The sequence below is a fragment of the Harpia harpyja genome, chromosome 22 (assembly GCF_026419915.1).
Source record: "Harpia harpyja isolate bHarHar1 chromosome 22, bHarHar1 primary haplotype, whole genome shotgun sequence".
Lineage (NCBI taxonomy): Eukaryota > Metazoa > Chordata > Aves > Accipitriformes > Accipitridae > Harpia > Harpia harpyja.
The window spans coordinates 4,278,304-4,297,162 of NC_068961.1; the positions used below are offsets into that span (position 1 = coordinate 4,278,304).

Here is an 18,859-nt window from a genome sequence, read left to right on the forward strand (position 1 = left end):
AAGGCAGTCATTTCAGAAAAGCATTTCAGTTCCTACACCATCTCTGCCACTTGCCTGACACCATCTCATGACACATGTGATTGTCTACTCATTAGTTCTCACTTCTACAAAGGAGGTTAATGCAGTCTTGATTGGTACCTTTGTTATCCACAGTTTAAAATTGGACCGAGTATCCTACTAATTTTTGAATAATGATTATCCAGCTATAATATCAACTCTGTCTTCCCTCTGAATATAAATGTTGCTTATATATGCAAGCACTGTATTAGCCTAAGGGTGACAAACCCATTTTGCTGTGACGGCTGAATTACCATTTAGGATAATATCTGTGGGCTGCAAGTAATTAGTTATCATGAAAGAGACAAATTTTGCAACCTTGTTAATTGCAGAATGATTCCTTTCACTCAGTTCAGTACTGGCCCTATGATGTTTCCATCCTTCTGTTTTTATATTACCTTTACTTAATTCCCAATATGATTAGTTTCTTCTCTTTCTGGGCTTTCCCATTGAGCATTTGGGAATTCAATTTCTCTCTGCAAAGACTCTCTTCTACAGTTTTTGCTCTCAATTGCACAGAAAAAAAAACACGAGCCAGATCTGACATGCCTACAATGATTAATATCCTTTCTGTAAGTTCAAACTTGATGTTTGGGGTAAAGCCACTAATAACAAAGTCTGAAAAGCAAAAGGGAGTGATTTCTTTTGCATGCGATGGTGATTGTTATTCCTATCAAAGATGCCTACCGGTAGGATGCTTTAGTAGCTTTTTTAGTCGCAGCATTGCAATGGGAGTTCATGTTCTACTCATTATCTATAGGGACTCCTAATGCCTTCTACAAAGTTCAAGAAAAAAAGAAAATTGCCAATATCCTCGTTTGTACTTTTTCTAATATATGCATTCATGCACGCGTACATATGTTGGTGCAAGTGTACTCCATTACTGTACTCCGATGTAAACCTCACTTTGTATTAAACTTCAACATTAACTAAAGTTACCATGACAGTTTAAACAGCAATCATCATTAAGCTACTACTTCTTTTAAACAGAGTTATTGTACGAATTACCTAACAGTCTGTATTTATTGCCTTTCAATTGTCTTGGCTACCTATCTTTATGATCACTGCATTAACAGCTCTTTAAAGCTTATTATTTAATTTGCGATCTTTGTTAATTTCACAACAAATAAGTACCCATGTGGGTCAAACAATATCATGGGAACATTTGTTATTCTGTTGGGATTTTATTTAAATAAGTAATTGTGAAACCACAATACACAAGTAATTCCAATGATGGCAGGAAGCCAAACTCTATTTCCACACTTTTATTTTTTAATTGACTAGATTTTAAGTAGATAGTATTGAGGTTGTTTTTGCAGATTATACTATTTACCATTGCTGTGATAGCCCATATAACTACCACCTTCTCTTCTCCCTCCCCACCAACTGCCAACTGCCACAATATTGAAAGCATTCACTCATTGGTGATAAGAAGCTTAATGATAGCAGCACAACAGTAACAGCAGCAGCAGTACAAAGCTGTAAAGATAAGACTTTTTTTTAAAAGTAGAACTGGCAAATGTGCCAGACAGTGGCAATAGAAAGCTCAGCAATAGTCCAAAAGGGAAAACGTTGGAAATTTCTCCATCTTAGTTTCCAAAAGGGACATCTGTTGTCTTTTTGATAGCATTTTGTACTGTATTAAAGCATAAAATAAACATTGCTTAAGAGAGGATGAGAATATTGTATTACATTGTGCTTCTAATTAAAAATCAGCACTTTCAGAATATATTTTGCTTTTCAATATAGAAGAGTGAACTATGGATGACTGGAAAAAGAGGAAATACAAGAGTATAGGATGAAAATCTTAACTGACATATGACAAAAGGCAACAACAAAATTACTGATACTCCACAGTATGACAAAGCAAAACAAAAGAGTTTTATACACTCTAACTCGATCATAGTTTGTAAAATTCTTTACAAATGGAAGAAGGATTGTGCCCCCATTTGAAAGAAAGAAAACAGATACTGCAAGAAATTACTTGCATGCATTTTCTCACTGTAGCATGAGGTGCATAAATGCTATCGGAAACAAAGTTAGTGCCACCAGCTAACATCAGCTTGCTAGGATTTCTCAAAATAATCATACATCTACTCACGATTTATGTGGTCCATATAATAAACTCCAATCTGTTGATCGTAAACAGTTTCCCATCCTAAAGGAAGCTCATCACCGACACAGTCAGCAAATGTCAATGGCTTTGTAATCCTGCAAAAATAAAAATAACACAAATAAATACAAAAGGTGCAGAGTTTACAGTGCAATGAATGTTATTACACATTTTGAAGATACCTCCATCATTTGATCACAAACTAGTTATGCTGCTGAGGAATGTGCTAATTACAAACATACAGTTTCAAAATAAAATTTCATTTAAATATGCTGACAGATACTCCCCAAACAGGTAAGACAAGCTTCTCCCTTCAAGTTTCTATGTTTAACAGTTTAATTACAATGGCATGCAGTCCTGCCAGTTTTTCTCCCATATTGCAAAGAACACAAACCTGAAGCTGGAGTTCACCGATGCTAAAAATTACTAGAAGCTTTATAGCCTGTAACTTCTTTAAGGTGTCAAAGCAGTATAATTGTTTATCCTTAAAAAATGAAATAAAATTTTAAGAAAGCACTATAAATCAGATTTCTCCTCTTTTCAATTATACATTTCCAACTATCAATGATATTCTCTTGGTCCAGACCCATCCAAAGTAATTCCGCTCTCTCAAAAAGAAGAGAGACAAACAAATGTCTCTAAAGAATTCCAAAGCCATTAGAGCAGACATAGTAACTAATAAGTAACAGCATGACTATCTAGCAGCTTAAAATATCACACCCCTTGCTAGGCAAAATCTTGATAGGCCAGTGGGTTATAGAAAGCCAAAACAGCTATTTCAATTTTCAATTTATTGACAGGAATGTTGAAGATACTGGGTTACAAATTCTAGAGAAAGACTCTAAACCAACACTGTTCTGGAACATCAAGGTATATAAAAAAACTAGGATGAACAATGATGCAAATAAAAAATCCTTAACATTCAGTGGAATCACATCTATTTCCCAAATCATCATTTTCATCATTACTTAACCCCTAAGATACTGTTTTCCTCTAAAAGCTGCCATAAAATTCCTTTACAAAAAAGCTATTAATATAGTAATTTCAATTATACATGGGATATAGATCCAACACCTTCAACGTTTATTTGTTTCCAATACCTAGAATGATGATAGCTTTGCAGAGATTAAATACATGCATTAATTTAGGAACTGACTTATGTTCAGCATAACCTATGGCATAATACTGTTTGGCATAAAATGGAAATTCCATTTGTATGTTATAATATCCAGTTAAGGTTTCCTGACACCAGATTCGGACTATGCGTACAAGTACACTGCAGAGCAGAGCAATCAGTGGGACTGGTAATTGCACTTCATCTGATAACACCTCTATAAAACAATAACTTTGTCTGAACTAAAACATGTTTGTCTTTGAACTAGAAGACCTTCCCCACCCCAAAACAAAATCAACCAGAAGAATCCAATAGTGAAGACTTCAAATGATAGAAATACTACTACAGCTACGTTCTAGCTATTCCAATGGTCCAGTAAGCACACCATTCAACCACTAACAAAAAGCACATAACTTTGCACACAGCAAACAGAAAAACTTCATTTACCTGTCACCTAAAACTATTTTAGTATTCTTGAGATTAAAGTGTTCAAGATTAACTGTAGAAGAATAAAAAAATCATATCCTCACTAGCTTAAATATAATGTTTGAACAGGTCTGCACAACAGTACAAAGATCAAGTTATTTAGGTCAAATAATAAAGAGCCTGATCATATGCTATGGATTCTCAAACATGTATAAGCAGTTTAGTAAGATGAAGATGTACATAAACTTCAGCAGCACTGTTTAAAGTAAAAATTTTCCATTACTGACAAATACGTAGTTTACATCATGTAATCATGCAAATCCAAAGCTGCTGTATTTAAGAAAGAAAATGTTACTATGGACTGGCACATGGATTCTTTCAGTAATTCATCTAGCAGTCAGGCAGACCAAATATTGCCAAAATAGTTCTGATCTCCCTGGAATTCAGTCAAATATTAAAAATATAACATGCAGCATTTTTTCTTAAACTCTCATGGTTTTGTTCTGAAGACATCATGTTTACAATTTCTCAAAGTAGTCTAGACATTGGCTCCTAAATTACCACACCATAGACAAGATTTTCTTTGGAATGAGTTATGAGACATGCTTGCTTGTTATACAAACACACCCTCACCCTTTATGCGTAAATAAAACCTGCACATGATACTCTAACCTTTCACACTACGAGAACTTCAATTCAATGCTCTCTGTGATCCCACCAGGGCTCAGACTTCCAGGACAAGGACAACGTTCACTTTCTGGAAAAGGGAGACTGAAGAAAGCCAATGCATCTGGTCTAACCAGTTTTCATTCCAATGTTATAAAGCCTGCATGAACAGTTTAATTAATGGTTGTGAAGGAAACCTTGCAAGAAAAAAGAACACATAAAAAGCTGTCTTCCAGATATTCAGACCATTAACAACTTGATGTTGCTCATTTTAAACTATATTCAAAGCTCCTCCAAACTGGATTCCCTTCAAAGCACAACGTCACATTGATTCTCAATTCAGTCACATTTATATCTATGTAGTTTGAACATTCTTCATTCAATTCATCTACATCAAAACATGCAACGCTTAAACCAAGAATTGGAAGTTTCTCCCTGTGTTTTGCCCTGGTTTAACTAAGTCAACTGAAAAAATACGTTTCTGGTTTAACCAGCACAACTCTGAGGACAAGATTTTTTTTTTTTTTCCCAGCTAGGGAAACTAAGGGTTTCCAGAATAACAAAGACAAAATGGAACAGATGCAGATATGGATATTGGAGGTCAGCCACAAATTACAGCAGTAGACTGCTGAAATTAACTATCTTCTGGAAGTACAGCTTGACCCTCTGTTTTTTTTTAATTAGCTTAAGCACTGTAAAATAGGACAGGTCTTTTCTGCTTCTATATAAAAAATTGTACAAGGTACAAGTACATCTGTTAAAACATTTCAAAGTATTAAAATAAATACAAAAAAACTTTTCAAAGCATTATAAAGACAAAGACAGAATAAAAATGCTGCCATCTTTAATTAAATAAAAAACAGGGCTGCCCTGAACTATGCTATTCACAGTAGTAAAGAATAACTAAAGCATTTTATCTGTCCCCAGTGATCATCTCCTGTCCCCCCCAAGACAACTGGTAGACACTAATAAGAAGGTTCTGAACTTCCAGCTGAAGACAGAATTCCTCTGGGACCAGAGGAAACATTAACTGGTTGCAGCCCCTGGATCTACAGCCCAGGTACAAGTGACAGTCATCCATGGGGGCCAATCTTGCATATATCAAAGGGCCAACCATAACTTCAGATTAACTGATTTGCTGATTCTTCGTTATCTTGAGACGTTTATCCTTTCCAAAAGTAATGATGCTCTTCAGTCATTAGGCACCTAATCTTTTGTGACACTGAAACCCTTCAAAAGCAAATACAGAAACAGGTAAGAAAGCTTCCATAACCCAAATCCTGCACACCAAGCTGAGAGAAAAAATCTTTGAGCATTGTCATGCACCTTGGATCTGTCACCACTAACTCTGCCGAAATTAAATGTTTTCATTAAGAAGAAATGGAAGTCTGCTATTTGCATACAGTAAAACAGACATATCTGAAAACCCAAGTTTTAATATTTTCTCTGCATCAATTATCAAGCTAAACAGAATACAGAAATCAAACTACAAAATAAAACTGAGCAGTTGAATAAAACTGTTTCTGACTAAGAGGTGTTTTTTCTCCTCCTTGCATACTTATTTTGTATCTTTATCCATTACCCATACAGAGAAGGATTCCAGAATACATTACCACAGCCTTCTGAATAAGCAGCAGCAACAGATATTTCTTGAATGCATCAGTTCATGGCAGGGAGTGGGTGGGAAGGAGCAAAGATGACAGCAAAAGGCAATAGTTAAATACCATTTTAGATAAATTACTGCAAAACTGCTCTCAGCTTTAGTATACTTTGTTAACAGAATCTAATTTCAACCTCCAAAACCACCACAGAAAACCTCAACCTTTAAATAATAAAAGGAACACTTCAGGGTTCAAAGAAAAGGCATACTTCAACTCTCCAAAACACAGTTTGACCGATAGCATGCGACAGCCATTTCATTGTCATGGATTTTCAAAAACAGAACCAGATCACTAAAAACACAAGGCATCAGTACATACTAGATAAGATCCTCAGTCTTCCCATGGCCCTGATGCCACATCAGAGGGCCCTGGCTGCCTGAAATCCCCAGGTCTAATTGAGCAAAACTTCCCCTGGGAGGAATTAAATTAAGACAAACAGAGCCTGTTTTTGCAAGATCTTAGACAGGAAATCGAAAAGGTGTTTCCAAAGTAGAAACGCCGCTGCAAACTAGCTGCCATCCCTCAGACAACGTCTAGATGCCTGAATTACATGCAGGGTCACCATATCTTCCAAAGTGGGCCTGGATTAAGGGGAAAGCACTAAACAAGGGCTAATTATGAAAAAGAACCACCAAATTCTGAAGAAAAGCCATCATTTGTAGGGGAGATGGAAGGAAGGATGCAAGAACAGCAACTACCAACTGTGCTTTTATTTCTGTTCCTGATTTTGGTCAGGTTCAACAGCAGCGGCAGAAAGTGTCTAATAAAGTTTCATACTCCTCAACAGACAACTAAGAGAAACCTCTTAAATCTGATTTCAGTCTGAATGGCCATCTAATGGAATAGATGGTTTTGCCTGACAAATGCAAATTACAGGCTAGGAAACTTTATTAATTCATGTTACAGATCTGAAAAATACCAGGCAATTTAAAAATGAGTAACAGTGTAACTAGAAAAGAATTAAACATTCTGATAAATTTAGCAATAGTTTATCCAAAGTACTATGCTGAGTATATAACTAAAGCGTCTGTCACAAGGAAAGAAAGAGAGAAGGCAAAAAGAGAAATCACGCACACACTTAAAAGCTTTCAGCCAGACATTTTTTTTCTTACCTCCTTTCAAACATGAATTTAAGCTACAACCATTGTTATAAAATTCAACTAATCCTCTTATCTTGTATCATGGCTCTTATTCCCTCCAACCGCGCAGCAAAAAAACACCCAAGAAATCAAGCAGGAATGGAAGATGATTTTTTTTGTTGTTTCACAGACACGAGCAAGAAGCTGTTTACACTGAAGGGGAGGATGGGAGTGGTGAGGGGGTGGGTGTTGGGGGTTGTTGTTATTTTATTTTTAAAGAAAAAAAAAAAATAAAAATCGCACTGTAGTCCTGGAGGCACTTCACAGGCATCCTCCACCGCCACAGCTCTGACCTGGCCAGCAGCGCGCTCCGGACCTGCAGGACCTTCTCTGTGAGACGCAGAGAGCGCCTGTGGCCCCCCAGCTGTGCCGTGGCCCCCCAGCTGTGCCACGGCCCACCCGGCTCCCCCAGGCAGGCTGCCCTGAAGCGAGCACCTCCTCCTCCAGGCAGGGCAGGAGCTCATCCCGTACACGCTGCCCAGCTGCCGAAGCGAGGAGCTTCCTACGCGGTCCAGAAACAGCCACGCACCAGGTAGAGCCACGCAGCCTCACCTCGTGGCAACAAACACAAGCCAGGCACGGGCTGTTTGCGGCAAATGCCGCCGTGAACTCCGGACCACCTGTTACAGCACGCCGGAGCGCACCGTGGCTCTCCTCACTCTCTGTCCTCTATCACGGACCCAGCTCTTCTCAAGTGGCCAAGTCATAAAAACGAGATGGAGTTTGAAATAAGGTTTGGCAAATTACATCCTGACTGCTTAGTCAAAAGTACAACAAAGTTCACCGAACTATATTTTCAAGACAAAAATACCTTACAAATTTTTTCTTAATCCAAATGATATATCTTCATTTTACTGCATAATTTAACCTTGAGTTCTGAATAAAATAACTTACTGAACGTCTACTCAATCCTTCATTAAAATAAATCCACAATACAGATGGCCAGACAGAAACTTGCACAAATGAGATTCTGTGCTCAGGACAAAGACTTAAAGAAGGTAACTTGTATTCAGAGTCACCACTGGGATACATTTCCCTTAGAAATAAAATGCTACCCTACAGCAAGGAAATAACAGCACTAGCTCTTCTAAAGGTCACTTGAAATTCAGTCTTTATAAGACCACACTGTATTTTGCAGTAATTTGCATTGTTTTTTTAAAACAACTTCAAATAACTACATGAAAGAGCGCTAATAGTGTTAAATCAGTGTATTTGCTTCAATTAATTTTACAGTAACATAAGCCAACACAGCATACATCAATGTGCGAAATACAAGGCACGGGATGGCATTAGCCAGCTACAGTAATGAATCAACATCTTTAAGTGTGGAGAAAAATGTGTGTTCGTTAGTAATTTTTAACTATTTTTTTTTTCTTAATGGAAACAAGTGTTAACTACCTTTAACACATGGTATTACAAACCTGGACAACCTATGCTAAGACAGCTGACTAGCATGTCCCTCCCACAAGTATCCGAGTTATTTGTCGATCCCCACCTCCTGAGCCATGGTTTGCCACTGTTTACAGCATGACAAACAAGCTGGTGGCAATTCCTTTTAACCCCACTCCGTAAGGTACAGTGCTTCAGGAGCTGGTTAAAAAGCAGCTCCAACATCTGTGCAACAGGGCAGCATAGATGGCAACTTCGTCAGCCATCCTATTCCTCAGCCACTAACTGCCCTTGTTTTACAGCCGCCTGAGCTTATGTGGGTCAAGAAAACCAAGTGGTATCAGCTATCTACCTCTCTTGTGACCTCGTGCTGAAGAAAAACATGCATGGAAAATGGAAATAACATTATAAAAACTTAACGGATTGACCAGAATGCACAAGAACTCTATTTTGGCACCCAAAACCTGAATGGAATGATTTTGTTGCCTACAGCATTTCAAATCATCAAGTCCTGTGTTGTGCACTACAGTGAATCAATTGACTCCAAAAAGAATTCACTTTTTTATGCTAGGCAGTCCCTTTACATTTTTTTAAATATCACTAATGCTTTTCTGATTAGCAGGGTATTATACATGTATTAGATGAAAATTGTTCATCACATGCAACGTATTCACTGCTACGTGTAATGCTAATAGGGCAGGTGGCCATTTAAACCCTGAACAATTAGACTTTGTGATGCAAAACGTATGTGAAGCTACATGTATGAGTAAGAGATAACCTACACGATTTGTTGACTCAGAGGAGGTAACAGAAGTTTATAATGACTACAAACACCTACAAGAAATGTACCCGAGGACACCCTCTAACATCTTTTCACTAGTCTAGAAACAATAAACATTTACTAACAAGGAACAACAGAGAAATAATATACTTTTGTTTTTATCCTTTATCATACTCCCAAAAAACAAAACGGCTAAGAAATATTGGCTTAGTATGTTGGAACATAAAATAAAATGCTATGTCCAACTGCAACTCTCGCATAACTTGTCTGGCTGCTCAGGAACTGCTGAAACAGTTACACACAAGCAGCCAAGTCTTCCAAGCAGCTATCTATTTCTTAACAGCAGCTATGATCCATATCCAAATTCAGAACACAAATAGTATGAGAAATTCTTGCTGAAAATATACCCACATTTCATCAAGACAACCAAAATTCCTCCTTCAAAAATCATAGCCAGGTTAAAAGTCAATGCTTTTAAGAAAACTGCTTTTGTTTCTTTTTTTTTTTTTCCAGAGTATAAACAATAAAATAATGGGGGCAGAGGGGTGAAGTAAGACTGTCCATGAACTCTTTAAAACATGTTTTGTTTGTGTATGCGCAGATAGCCCGAAGTTACAGGCAACTGTACAAAGCTAGCAGCCAGAACCTAAGATTAGCGGCAGGGCAGAGGCAATTGCTGGAGGGGCTGGCTGAAGGAAGGCAGTCTGGGCAGCAGGTGACTTGACATCTAGACCAGAAAACAGACAAGATTACATATGACAGTTGGGAATAAGCCATAAAAATAGGACAGCAGGAATATGCAGCAGATAAGACAGTTGGGGGGGCGGAATTAGGAGACTACAGTTCTACTAAACTGATGTCAAACTGGACGCTCAGATTGAGTATGTGCTTAGCTAGAAACAGTAACATGCAAGATATTTACGACTTGTGTTTTGCCAATCCTAATAAAGCTGTCTCTGTCACTCAAAATCTCTAAATATTTACAAGATCTTCTCAAGGACTTGCATATTGGGAGAGATTTCAAAAAACCCCCCAAACAGATAAAAATCAAAAGCCTAAACTAAAAGATAAGAAAAAATTTAATGGGGAACTTCAGAATCTGAGAAGCAAGCTGTATTCTTCCACCTAAGAAGCCTAACATGACACTACACCTGTCCAGCCACAGAACAGCTTTAGAGAGGGCAAGTAAAGCAGTGTTCTAGTTTCACTGATTCTGAATCAACATTTATAACTTTTTCACCAGTTTCTGTGAGTTAACAGTGCTTTCTAACCACACGCTATTGGTAATTAAGGTCCTAGTCAGTTAAGGCCAGCCTTGCAGTTATTTCTTCCATCCTGCAAACCAGAACCCTGCAACCTTCTGCTGGAGAAGAGCAAGTCACACAGCTGCCAGACTTCTATGTCCTCAGTACATATTAAAGCCTATTTCTATGTTCAGTTCAGTCTAACAAACTGCTTGGCAGTTGTATCCTTAGTTTTCCAATGACTCTCCTGGTTTGAGAACTCGTATTTCTGACTAACTTGGCCGCAATCCTGCCCACCAGTTAACTAAACCATCATAGAAGAGTCACTGGGAGAGGTGATGAGCTGCTACACCCTTACACAGAGGACCGTATATGTGCTTGTGCGTAAGCTCATGCATACATACACAAATTTTGACTGCTGGTCAACTTCTATATGCAACTACCAGATGAGGAGGAAACACCTGTACTTTCTTAACGGAAGCCATCTGAGCAAGGGTGAAAAGGTGCATCTGCAAGACCATATCAGCAAGTTTTTACTAATAAGCCCGTTGCACATGAACAAGAATAACGGGAAGAGTTCAAAGCAGGAAGAAAATGAAGCAGACAGGAAAAGGGAGGTCCCCAGCAGACAAGGAGGAACAAAATTGTGACATAAACCTCCAAATTCAAGTCCATGAAGTTCCACATGTTAGAATAAAAAGAGGTATCAAATGAAGCTTTACATCTCAATAACAAGTAACTAAAATGGTCTTAAATGCTGCAAGACGCTATCATGCAGTGGAATACTTCCTGCAGACTCTTGCAGGATCACTTCAAGTTTATATCAAAAAAGATTAGCACATCCTCACTACTGCGTTGCCTCTTTCATTTCTAGTTTATTAAGGTATCTTAGCTATCTCAAGACTAGTACAGAAGCAAAAGGGTGAAGTTCTTCAAAACTCTCTTCCCATCTACTGTGTTCTCTCGCTAACCTCATGTCCTACATCCAGAAAGATTATACCAGCATCTGCTGACTAGCTTGTTACCCTTAAGTCTGACCTTGCTAGACTAAACTTTTCTTCAAAATTTTGAAGTCTATGTGATTATCCCAAACACTACGGCAGAGATTCTTCTAAAACGTTCTAACAGCCATTGGTAATTCAAGTTTCTGTACGTTTGTAATGGTTAGCTCTGCACTGCTGAAGGCCTCCCCCCCCCGCCTTAAATTTATCATTCTTCTTTACCAACTAGCCAGATTGGAAATAACTAAATATATGTATGTGTGTATATATATAAAAACATATATACACACACATGCAAGTTACTGGTTTGTCCAAATACCATTAAAGTGTCAAATGACAGCACTGTAAAACACTTTTGTGAACACTTTAAATCACTTCAGAAAAGCTTCAGCCAGCAAAACTGAGAATCTTATGTTAACTGGTAATCTTTGGGCTGACTAGAAGGCAAGTAGTTGAAGACACATAGAGGTTAACGCTAGAATCTTGAGGTATATACGCAATTACATCCTGATGTGGTCTACAACTGCTTATTAACCAAAGAAAACCCTTCTCATACACTGAGAAGGCTCATCATGCTAGAAAAAATGCCAATGAACATGATGCTAAAGGGATTTTATACTTCTGTAGTCTGGGAGAAACAATGTTTTGGAATAGGCTATAGCCAAACTATACTTAACTACTAGTGTTCCCCTAGAGGTAAATTGAAGTTTAATGAGATTTGAAACAGACATCTGTCATGTCTACATGCACAAATATGCTCAGCACTATTATCAGTGAAAATTTAAGTAATTTGATGTTTAAAAATTTTTAAGCCCCAATCCTCCAAAAACTTACTACGCTTGGACTATATCCAATTAAATTTTACTGAAATTAATTTCATTAAACTATTTCCACCAATAAGTATTACTCGATGACACTAATAAAAGAGAAAACACATGTTAAAAGTTACCAGAAACCGCTTCTAGAAAAAAGAAGCAGAAAGTGACAAACAATAGGAGGAAAAAGTAAATGCAACTGGACCGAGTATAAAACAATGGTTGGAAAAATATATATTCAAGAGACCATTCTTTTCAAGTCTCAGAACAAAGTGATGTGTAGATAAGTGCCAAAAGAATATGCATACCATGACTTCACATACATCCTATTAAAAACAAATTGTGAGGTAAAACAGTAAACAAATGCCTCACACCTAGAAAAGTCTACACCGCCAGCTAATATTAGAAATTCAAGACAAGAGTTTCTCATTTAACCTTTCAGAACAGCTTTGCTCCTCCTTCTCTTCCAGCCTTCTTGAAAACAGTGTTATACTTGTCCTGCATTTTTTCCTAAAAGTACCACATATGGCATTTCTCAAATATGTTCAATTATCACATTCCTGGAAGTTTTATGGACTTTTCTACCATTTCTATGTAATGTCCTCTAAAGTGCTAAGAGGGAAACCTGCAACCGAAGAGGCCACTGCACTGCGCTCCAGCAGACCCCTGCCCAAACTATGTTGCAGATCAGTAAGGCAGGCTTTCCAGACTACTTCTCAAGTTTCTGAACTACATTAATAAAGCAATACTTTATGTGGGAGTGAAAGAGTGCAACTAATGTGACACACACACACGATCCAAGGGCGCTGTTTCAATCACTTGCCTGAAGAGTTACTAAGCTTAACTTAGCTCTAAGCAACTGAAGTGGAAATAAGTTGACAGGATCTTTGATGCTTTTTGTTTCAGACTCCGTTTCTCGCAAGCAGTAATCTATGGCAGTCACCTCATTATTTAAGGTTCTTCCACTCTTCCAGGAGCTAGAGACCCTTAGTCAAGCACACATGGGTGCATGTTTCAGCTACCTAGAAGTAGCGATGGACAAGTCATTAGTGAATATTGTATACATTAGCATACACATACAGACATCTTCAATCTACCTACTTATTTAAGAGCTCCGTATTTTAACTGATATTATGAAAACAGTTAATGGTTACCTTTAAGGTATTAAAAGCGGTCTAAAAATAAAACCATGAAAGAAAATTGTGCTTAAAATGTGCCTCTTATTTTCCAAACATATCAGGAGATCTAACAAAAGAAACTCTATCTCCCTAAAATCTTTGCTTCTCTTATACCACTGGAGCAACAACCCCCCTGGCTAAGGAAAATAATTTCTTTAAAGCTCAGTAACTACCTAAGGAGAAAAGCAATGGTTCTGCAAAGATTTGCAGCCTTGCTACATCTTCTTCTCCACAAGTCACTCTTTGCCTTTACTTTCAAATTATAGATATAACTGCCAACTTATTTATGACATGCTAGTTTATATCATTTCCAAGCTTTTGATTCTCAACATTCTCAACCTACCAGTCACAAATACAAAATCATGGAAGCTACAAATATATAATGTTAATAGAGGTGTTGGGGAGAAGATTCTCTAAAATATGTATTTAAACTCTTACAACTGCTTCCACACTCCAGGTTGACGTGCTTGTCAGCCAGTAGTTTTCAAGCTTTTACGAAAACCTAGCCCCTGTTTTCCCAGTATTTAATTATCCCACTATTATTATCATTCCCCAAATACACTTGCCTCCTACACTCCTCCTTAATGCTCACCTTGCAAACTAACGCAGTTATTCCCCAATCAATATTAGTAATTTAGTAATATATCCTAAAGAAAAAGCCAGTTTTAAAAAATTTCAGATGAACATAAATCTGTAAAAGGTTGAAGTTATGAAGTTTGATGCTATTACTTCTATGGTTGCCAGTAGTTGTGCAATGTGTTATATTTAAGCTTCAAGCTAGACCAATAAAGTACTTCCAAGTAAGTAATACGAGGAATTACTCACAATTTCACTGTCACGCTTTTGCTAAAATACAGGAATAAAAATTATTTTTTGAAAAATCGAGAGAAATCCAGCCAGATAATGTACTTTTTATGAATAGTAGTAATTCAATAAGAAAAAACAGATCTTAAGATAACCTGCTCAAACCCAGTACAAAAATATTTAGACCTATTAGGAAAATTCATTTTCAGTATAAGAAACTAAACCAAAGAGTAAGACAGCAGAAGTAATTTTTTTTATACAGTATAAAATTTCAGATCTACCAAAAAAATGATAAAGTAAAAAACTATCAACAGGAGATAAAGCACAATTATAGAAGACACATCATGCCATCAAACCTACACTGATCTTAATTTGAACATAACTGAACATCCACAAGTAATAAGTACCTCTTCACTAAAACAGCAGTGGCAATTAGATTTAATTTATAGTAACATACTAAAGAGACTTCAACAGTAGATGGCCTCCTCTTCTTCCTCCCCATCTCCCATGACCAAGAAGGTTAAAAATAGAGGCTTCCGTTTCCTTAGATTATTTCACTTTAAACTTTTCTAGAGCACTGAAATTAGCTACTTTGCCAGCTTCCTACATTTGTGTTAGAAAAGGAGGAGTGTTAAAAACACGCTTCCATTTACAGCAACTCAGGAAACCAACTTCTGTGGTTTGCATTATTATTATCACTTGCAAATGACAAGTCCCTCTAGAAGCTGTAGGTGTCTCTTCCAAAGTTCCCCTTTGGATATTGCTCACCCAAAGGCCCCTTGCACCACATAGTAACATATTTGGGGGGTAATCTGTACTTGCATATTTTTCTATATTTATGCATTCTTCTGCAGTTAGTAAATGCAGATATTTTCAGTGCACAGCATTCAATTCCCCACATCCAAGAGCAGCTCCAGTACTAGGAGGGAGAGCTTAAGAGCTACAGAAAGCCAGCTTCAGCTCCCTCCCGGCTCTGAACCTTTGACGAAGTTGGAGCCGCAGGAAGCCAGGGTGGCCCCAGCTGTCCAGGTCCATATTGTAAGGTCAGAAGGAACTACTGTCATCATCTAATTGACCTCCTGCATAATACAGGCCACAAAACTTTAGCTGGTAATTCCTGCATCGAGCCCAACATCTCGTGGTTGACCTAGAGCATATTTTCCATAGTGGCAAGAGCAGTGTTTGTTTATATTGAAAAATACATACATCGCAGAGTAAGTATCTGAACTCTTTATCTGGAAGTATTGCATATCAACAAACAAGAAGTAGCAGGTATCCAAATACCGCTGTAGTATAAATGTGGATCATCTTCATGTTACTATAATGCAGTGCCACCCATTCATTAGGATGTCTGGTATGCTTTGTTAGGCATTGCTTCATTAGGCAATTTTTTGATTGCTACTAATTCTGCTAGACAGAAGCCATCCTGGCTGAAGTTCTCCCTCCTGAGGGTGTGCCTCATTCTCATCTCTTGTGAGAATTTTCAATTAAAACAGCTCAGCCATTTGAAACAATGAAGCAGAGGAATAAATGCTGTCCCTCCCCACCCCCGTGCTACAATTCCTACAACTGTCTCCAGATAATCTCAGCGTTACTAACACCGGGACCTGAATTTTTTAGGTCTCCTACTATCCCCAAGGAAAAACGTTCAAGTTTGGTCAAGGCACAGGGGAGCAGAAGAGGGGGAATATTGTTGCACATGCTTAACTTAACTCTGTGAAGTATGGAAGCCCTGTTCTTTGCAGATTTAATCTCCAGTGAACATGTGCCAGCTTCTCAGGACCTCTCCTGGCTACACACCCACCCAACCCCAGTGTGCCAGGACATCGCGAGGCTTGCTCCAGCCACACGGAGCAGCTCCAGAAAAAGACTTCCAGTACAACCCTGCTCCCTGCTCCCTGTATTCCAGGAAGAGAGACTAGGAAGCCAGTTTCTCCTTCCAGTCTCAATGCAATCCCTGTCAGCACCTGAACACCATGGAAGAAAAGAAGGAAGCAGGCACACGGGTGATACAGAAGGATGAGGAGCATAGCAACCAGGTGCTGGAAGAAGAGGAGGTGGCAATCAAAAAAGCAGTAAATGATGCTGGAAGGCACAGACACAGAAGGAAGATAAGCACAGAAAGAAGGACAAACAGCAGAGCTGGAGCAGAAGGGACTGGCTGGAAGCAGTGTGAACAGGCCACAGCCTAACCAGCAGGATGGGGAAAGACAATGATGTTGCCCTCTGCATCCCTCAGCTCTGAGACTCTGAGCACGGCTCTCTTCTCCCCTGTGCATTCCAACTATACCATCAACTCCACCTGCAGCTTTGTAGGAGAGCTGGATTAACAGCTTGGTACCATCGACCTGGAGAGATCTCCGTTGTCTCAAATGTGTCCCCCTCTGCTGCCCTGAACTGCACAATCCCATCATTTCACAGCACTACTACTTCTGACGCTCCTCTGATGATACAGTAAGCTAGCAGTAGGTATGCTTCAACTCACTAGAACTGCAAAGTAAGTAATGAGAAAGGGGGAAAGTAGTAATTTGGGTTTTTCCCCCACAGTTACTGAATGGAATCCGTTTACTTTGCTATCGGATAAGCAAAAAGGCAATGTAGAGGAGGCAGGAGGTGAACAAGATCCCCTACTATTTGTAAAAAGCTGATAATCCAACTTGCAGTGTACTATGGGTACCCTAAGCCTCACTCCAGGGATGGGTGGGGGTAAGGGGGACAAACCAAGAAAACTCACCCAAACAAAACCAGAATGCAGCCACATAAATAAAGATGATTTCACAATAATGACAATGCAGACCTTAATTCCGGCATTTTAGAATGTGTCTACATTTGGCTATGCAACTTTAAAAAACATGAAAAAAATTTACGCACGCATCACAAAAGTATCTCAGTTAGGAAGAATACATTTAGGCACCAGGATCCATACCTTAAAGAGCCTTCTAAAGTTTGGTGGAAGGAAGGTGGAAGCCTATTTAAAAAGTCTGATTCTTTTCTGAGAAAGTCAAGTATACAGCAAATGAAAACCCAAAACTTCAAAACCATCTTTGAATATCCACTGCTAGGCAATGGTACTGTTCCTTCGTTGCTCATGAAAGGTTAAGACCTAACAACATAGACACTTGACACGGATAACATGTTTGGAAACAACCTAATTAATCCATTTATCTGTTAAGACTGGTTAAAAAGACAGCACACACTGGGAGCTACTCAGGAAATAATTAGATATTAATGAAGGAAATGAACTACTGAAACACATGTAATGATTGATTGACCAAACAACCACTAAAAGAAAGGTGTGCAAAGGGAGACAGCTACTGTGTTTTGAGATACATCCTCAACAATACGCTCACTAAAAACTATTTTTTCATAGTAACTGCAATTAAAATCTCTGCCCAGCTTCTCTTCTTTTTCTCAAAGAAGATCGAGTCTACCTTTAATGCAGAGAGCACTGACATTCAACAACAGAAAAGCCACAAAGACATCAGAAATGCAGATTAAATGAACTGCAGGAGAAGTGGAGGAAGAAGGAGAAAAACATCTCCATTTCCAAGAGGCCTGTCTGGTACTACCAAGCAGGTTGGACAGATGCATTCAGAAGCGGGGGTTTAAGTCTGACATATTAGAAATCTAAGCTCTTCTCAGTGCTAGCAAAAGGGACATAATGTTTCCTTTAATTAAAATACAGAAAATTACCTACCCACAGAAATTATATGAAGCCTTGTCAGAGTAACTGTTCCCTGCATTTCACAGCACTTTGCGTTCCTAGCAGAGGAAGCACCTAAGCCTTTAGTTTCTTTAAGTCCAATTTACCTACTTTCTTCAAAATTATTTATGGGCAAAACCTAACCATCAATGGGACCTTCCCAGTCTTTGAAACGAGGATGGTCGGTAGAACTGTCTCCTGGACCTAGGAGTTGATCAGCAAAATTTGAGACAGGTGGCAAACTTTTCCCAACAATACCAGCTATCTCCAATTACTGAAGGATCTACTAATTCAATCTCTTAGTAGCTTGAAAGAGAAAAAAAATTCAGTTTTCAGAACTGTTGTAACCCTGCTTGCTTAGTTGGGTTGATGAGCAATGCTTCAGGAGATCCAGTAAAAGGAGGGCATGAAGCAGACTGAACCACGATTACTATTCCAGACAGCAAATGCCTAATGTGTGCTGAAAACTTTGTGACTAAAGTCTGTTTAAGAGACCAAGACTTCAAAAACTTACCACCAGCTCCTCAAAGGCTATTAGGAAACCCGAGTGAACTGAAAGGGAAACTATGGCGCATGCGAAGGCAGGAGAGCGTACAAGCATGACAGGAAATTCCCAGAAAAATGTGGTAATGACTCTTACGCACTCACTCTGTTCCACACATCTTCATGTTGTGTCATTTTCTAAAAACCTTTTACTATTACCCATTAAGCAAGAAGACAGCTTCTCATAAGACAGCTGTGGAAAAAGAAACAGGAGTACTCCCTCTT

The 18,859-nt window shown here is 38.5% G+C and overlaps 1 protein-coding gene across 4 annotated transcripts in view; it reads right to left on the minus strand.

The window, feature by feature from the left end:
- Nucleotides 1-18,859, minus strand: part of WWC3 (WWC family member 3) — a 104,540-nt gene that overhangs the window by 63,754 nt on the left and 21,927 nt on the right. For all 4 annotated transcript variants that reach the window (XM_052773873.1, XM_052773872.1, XM_052773870.1 and 1 more), the window contains exon 2: nucleotides 2,159-2,268. In XM_052773873.1, the coding sequence (XP_052629833.1) occupies nucleotides 2,159-2,268 (110 nt within the window). The remainder of the gene's footprint in view (nucleotides 1-2,158; nucleotides 2,269-18,859) is intronic.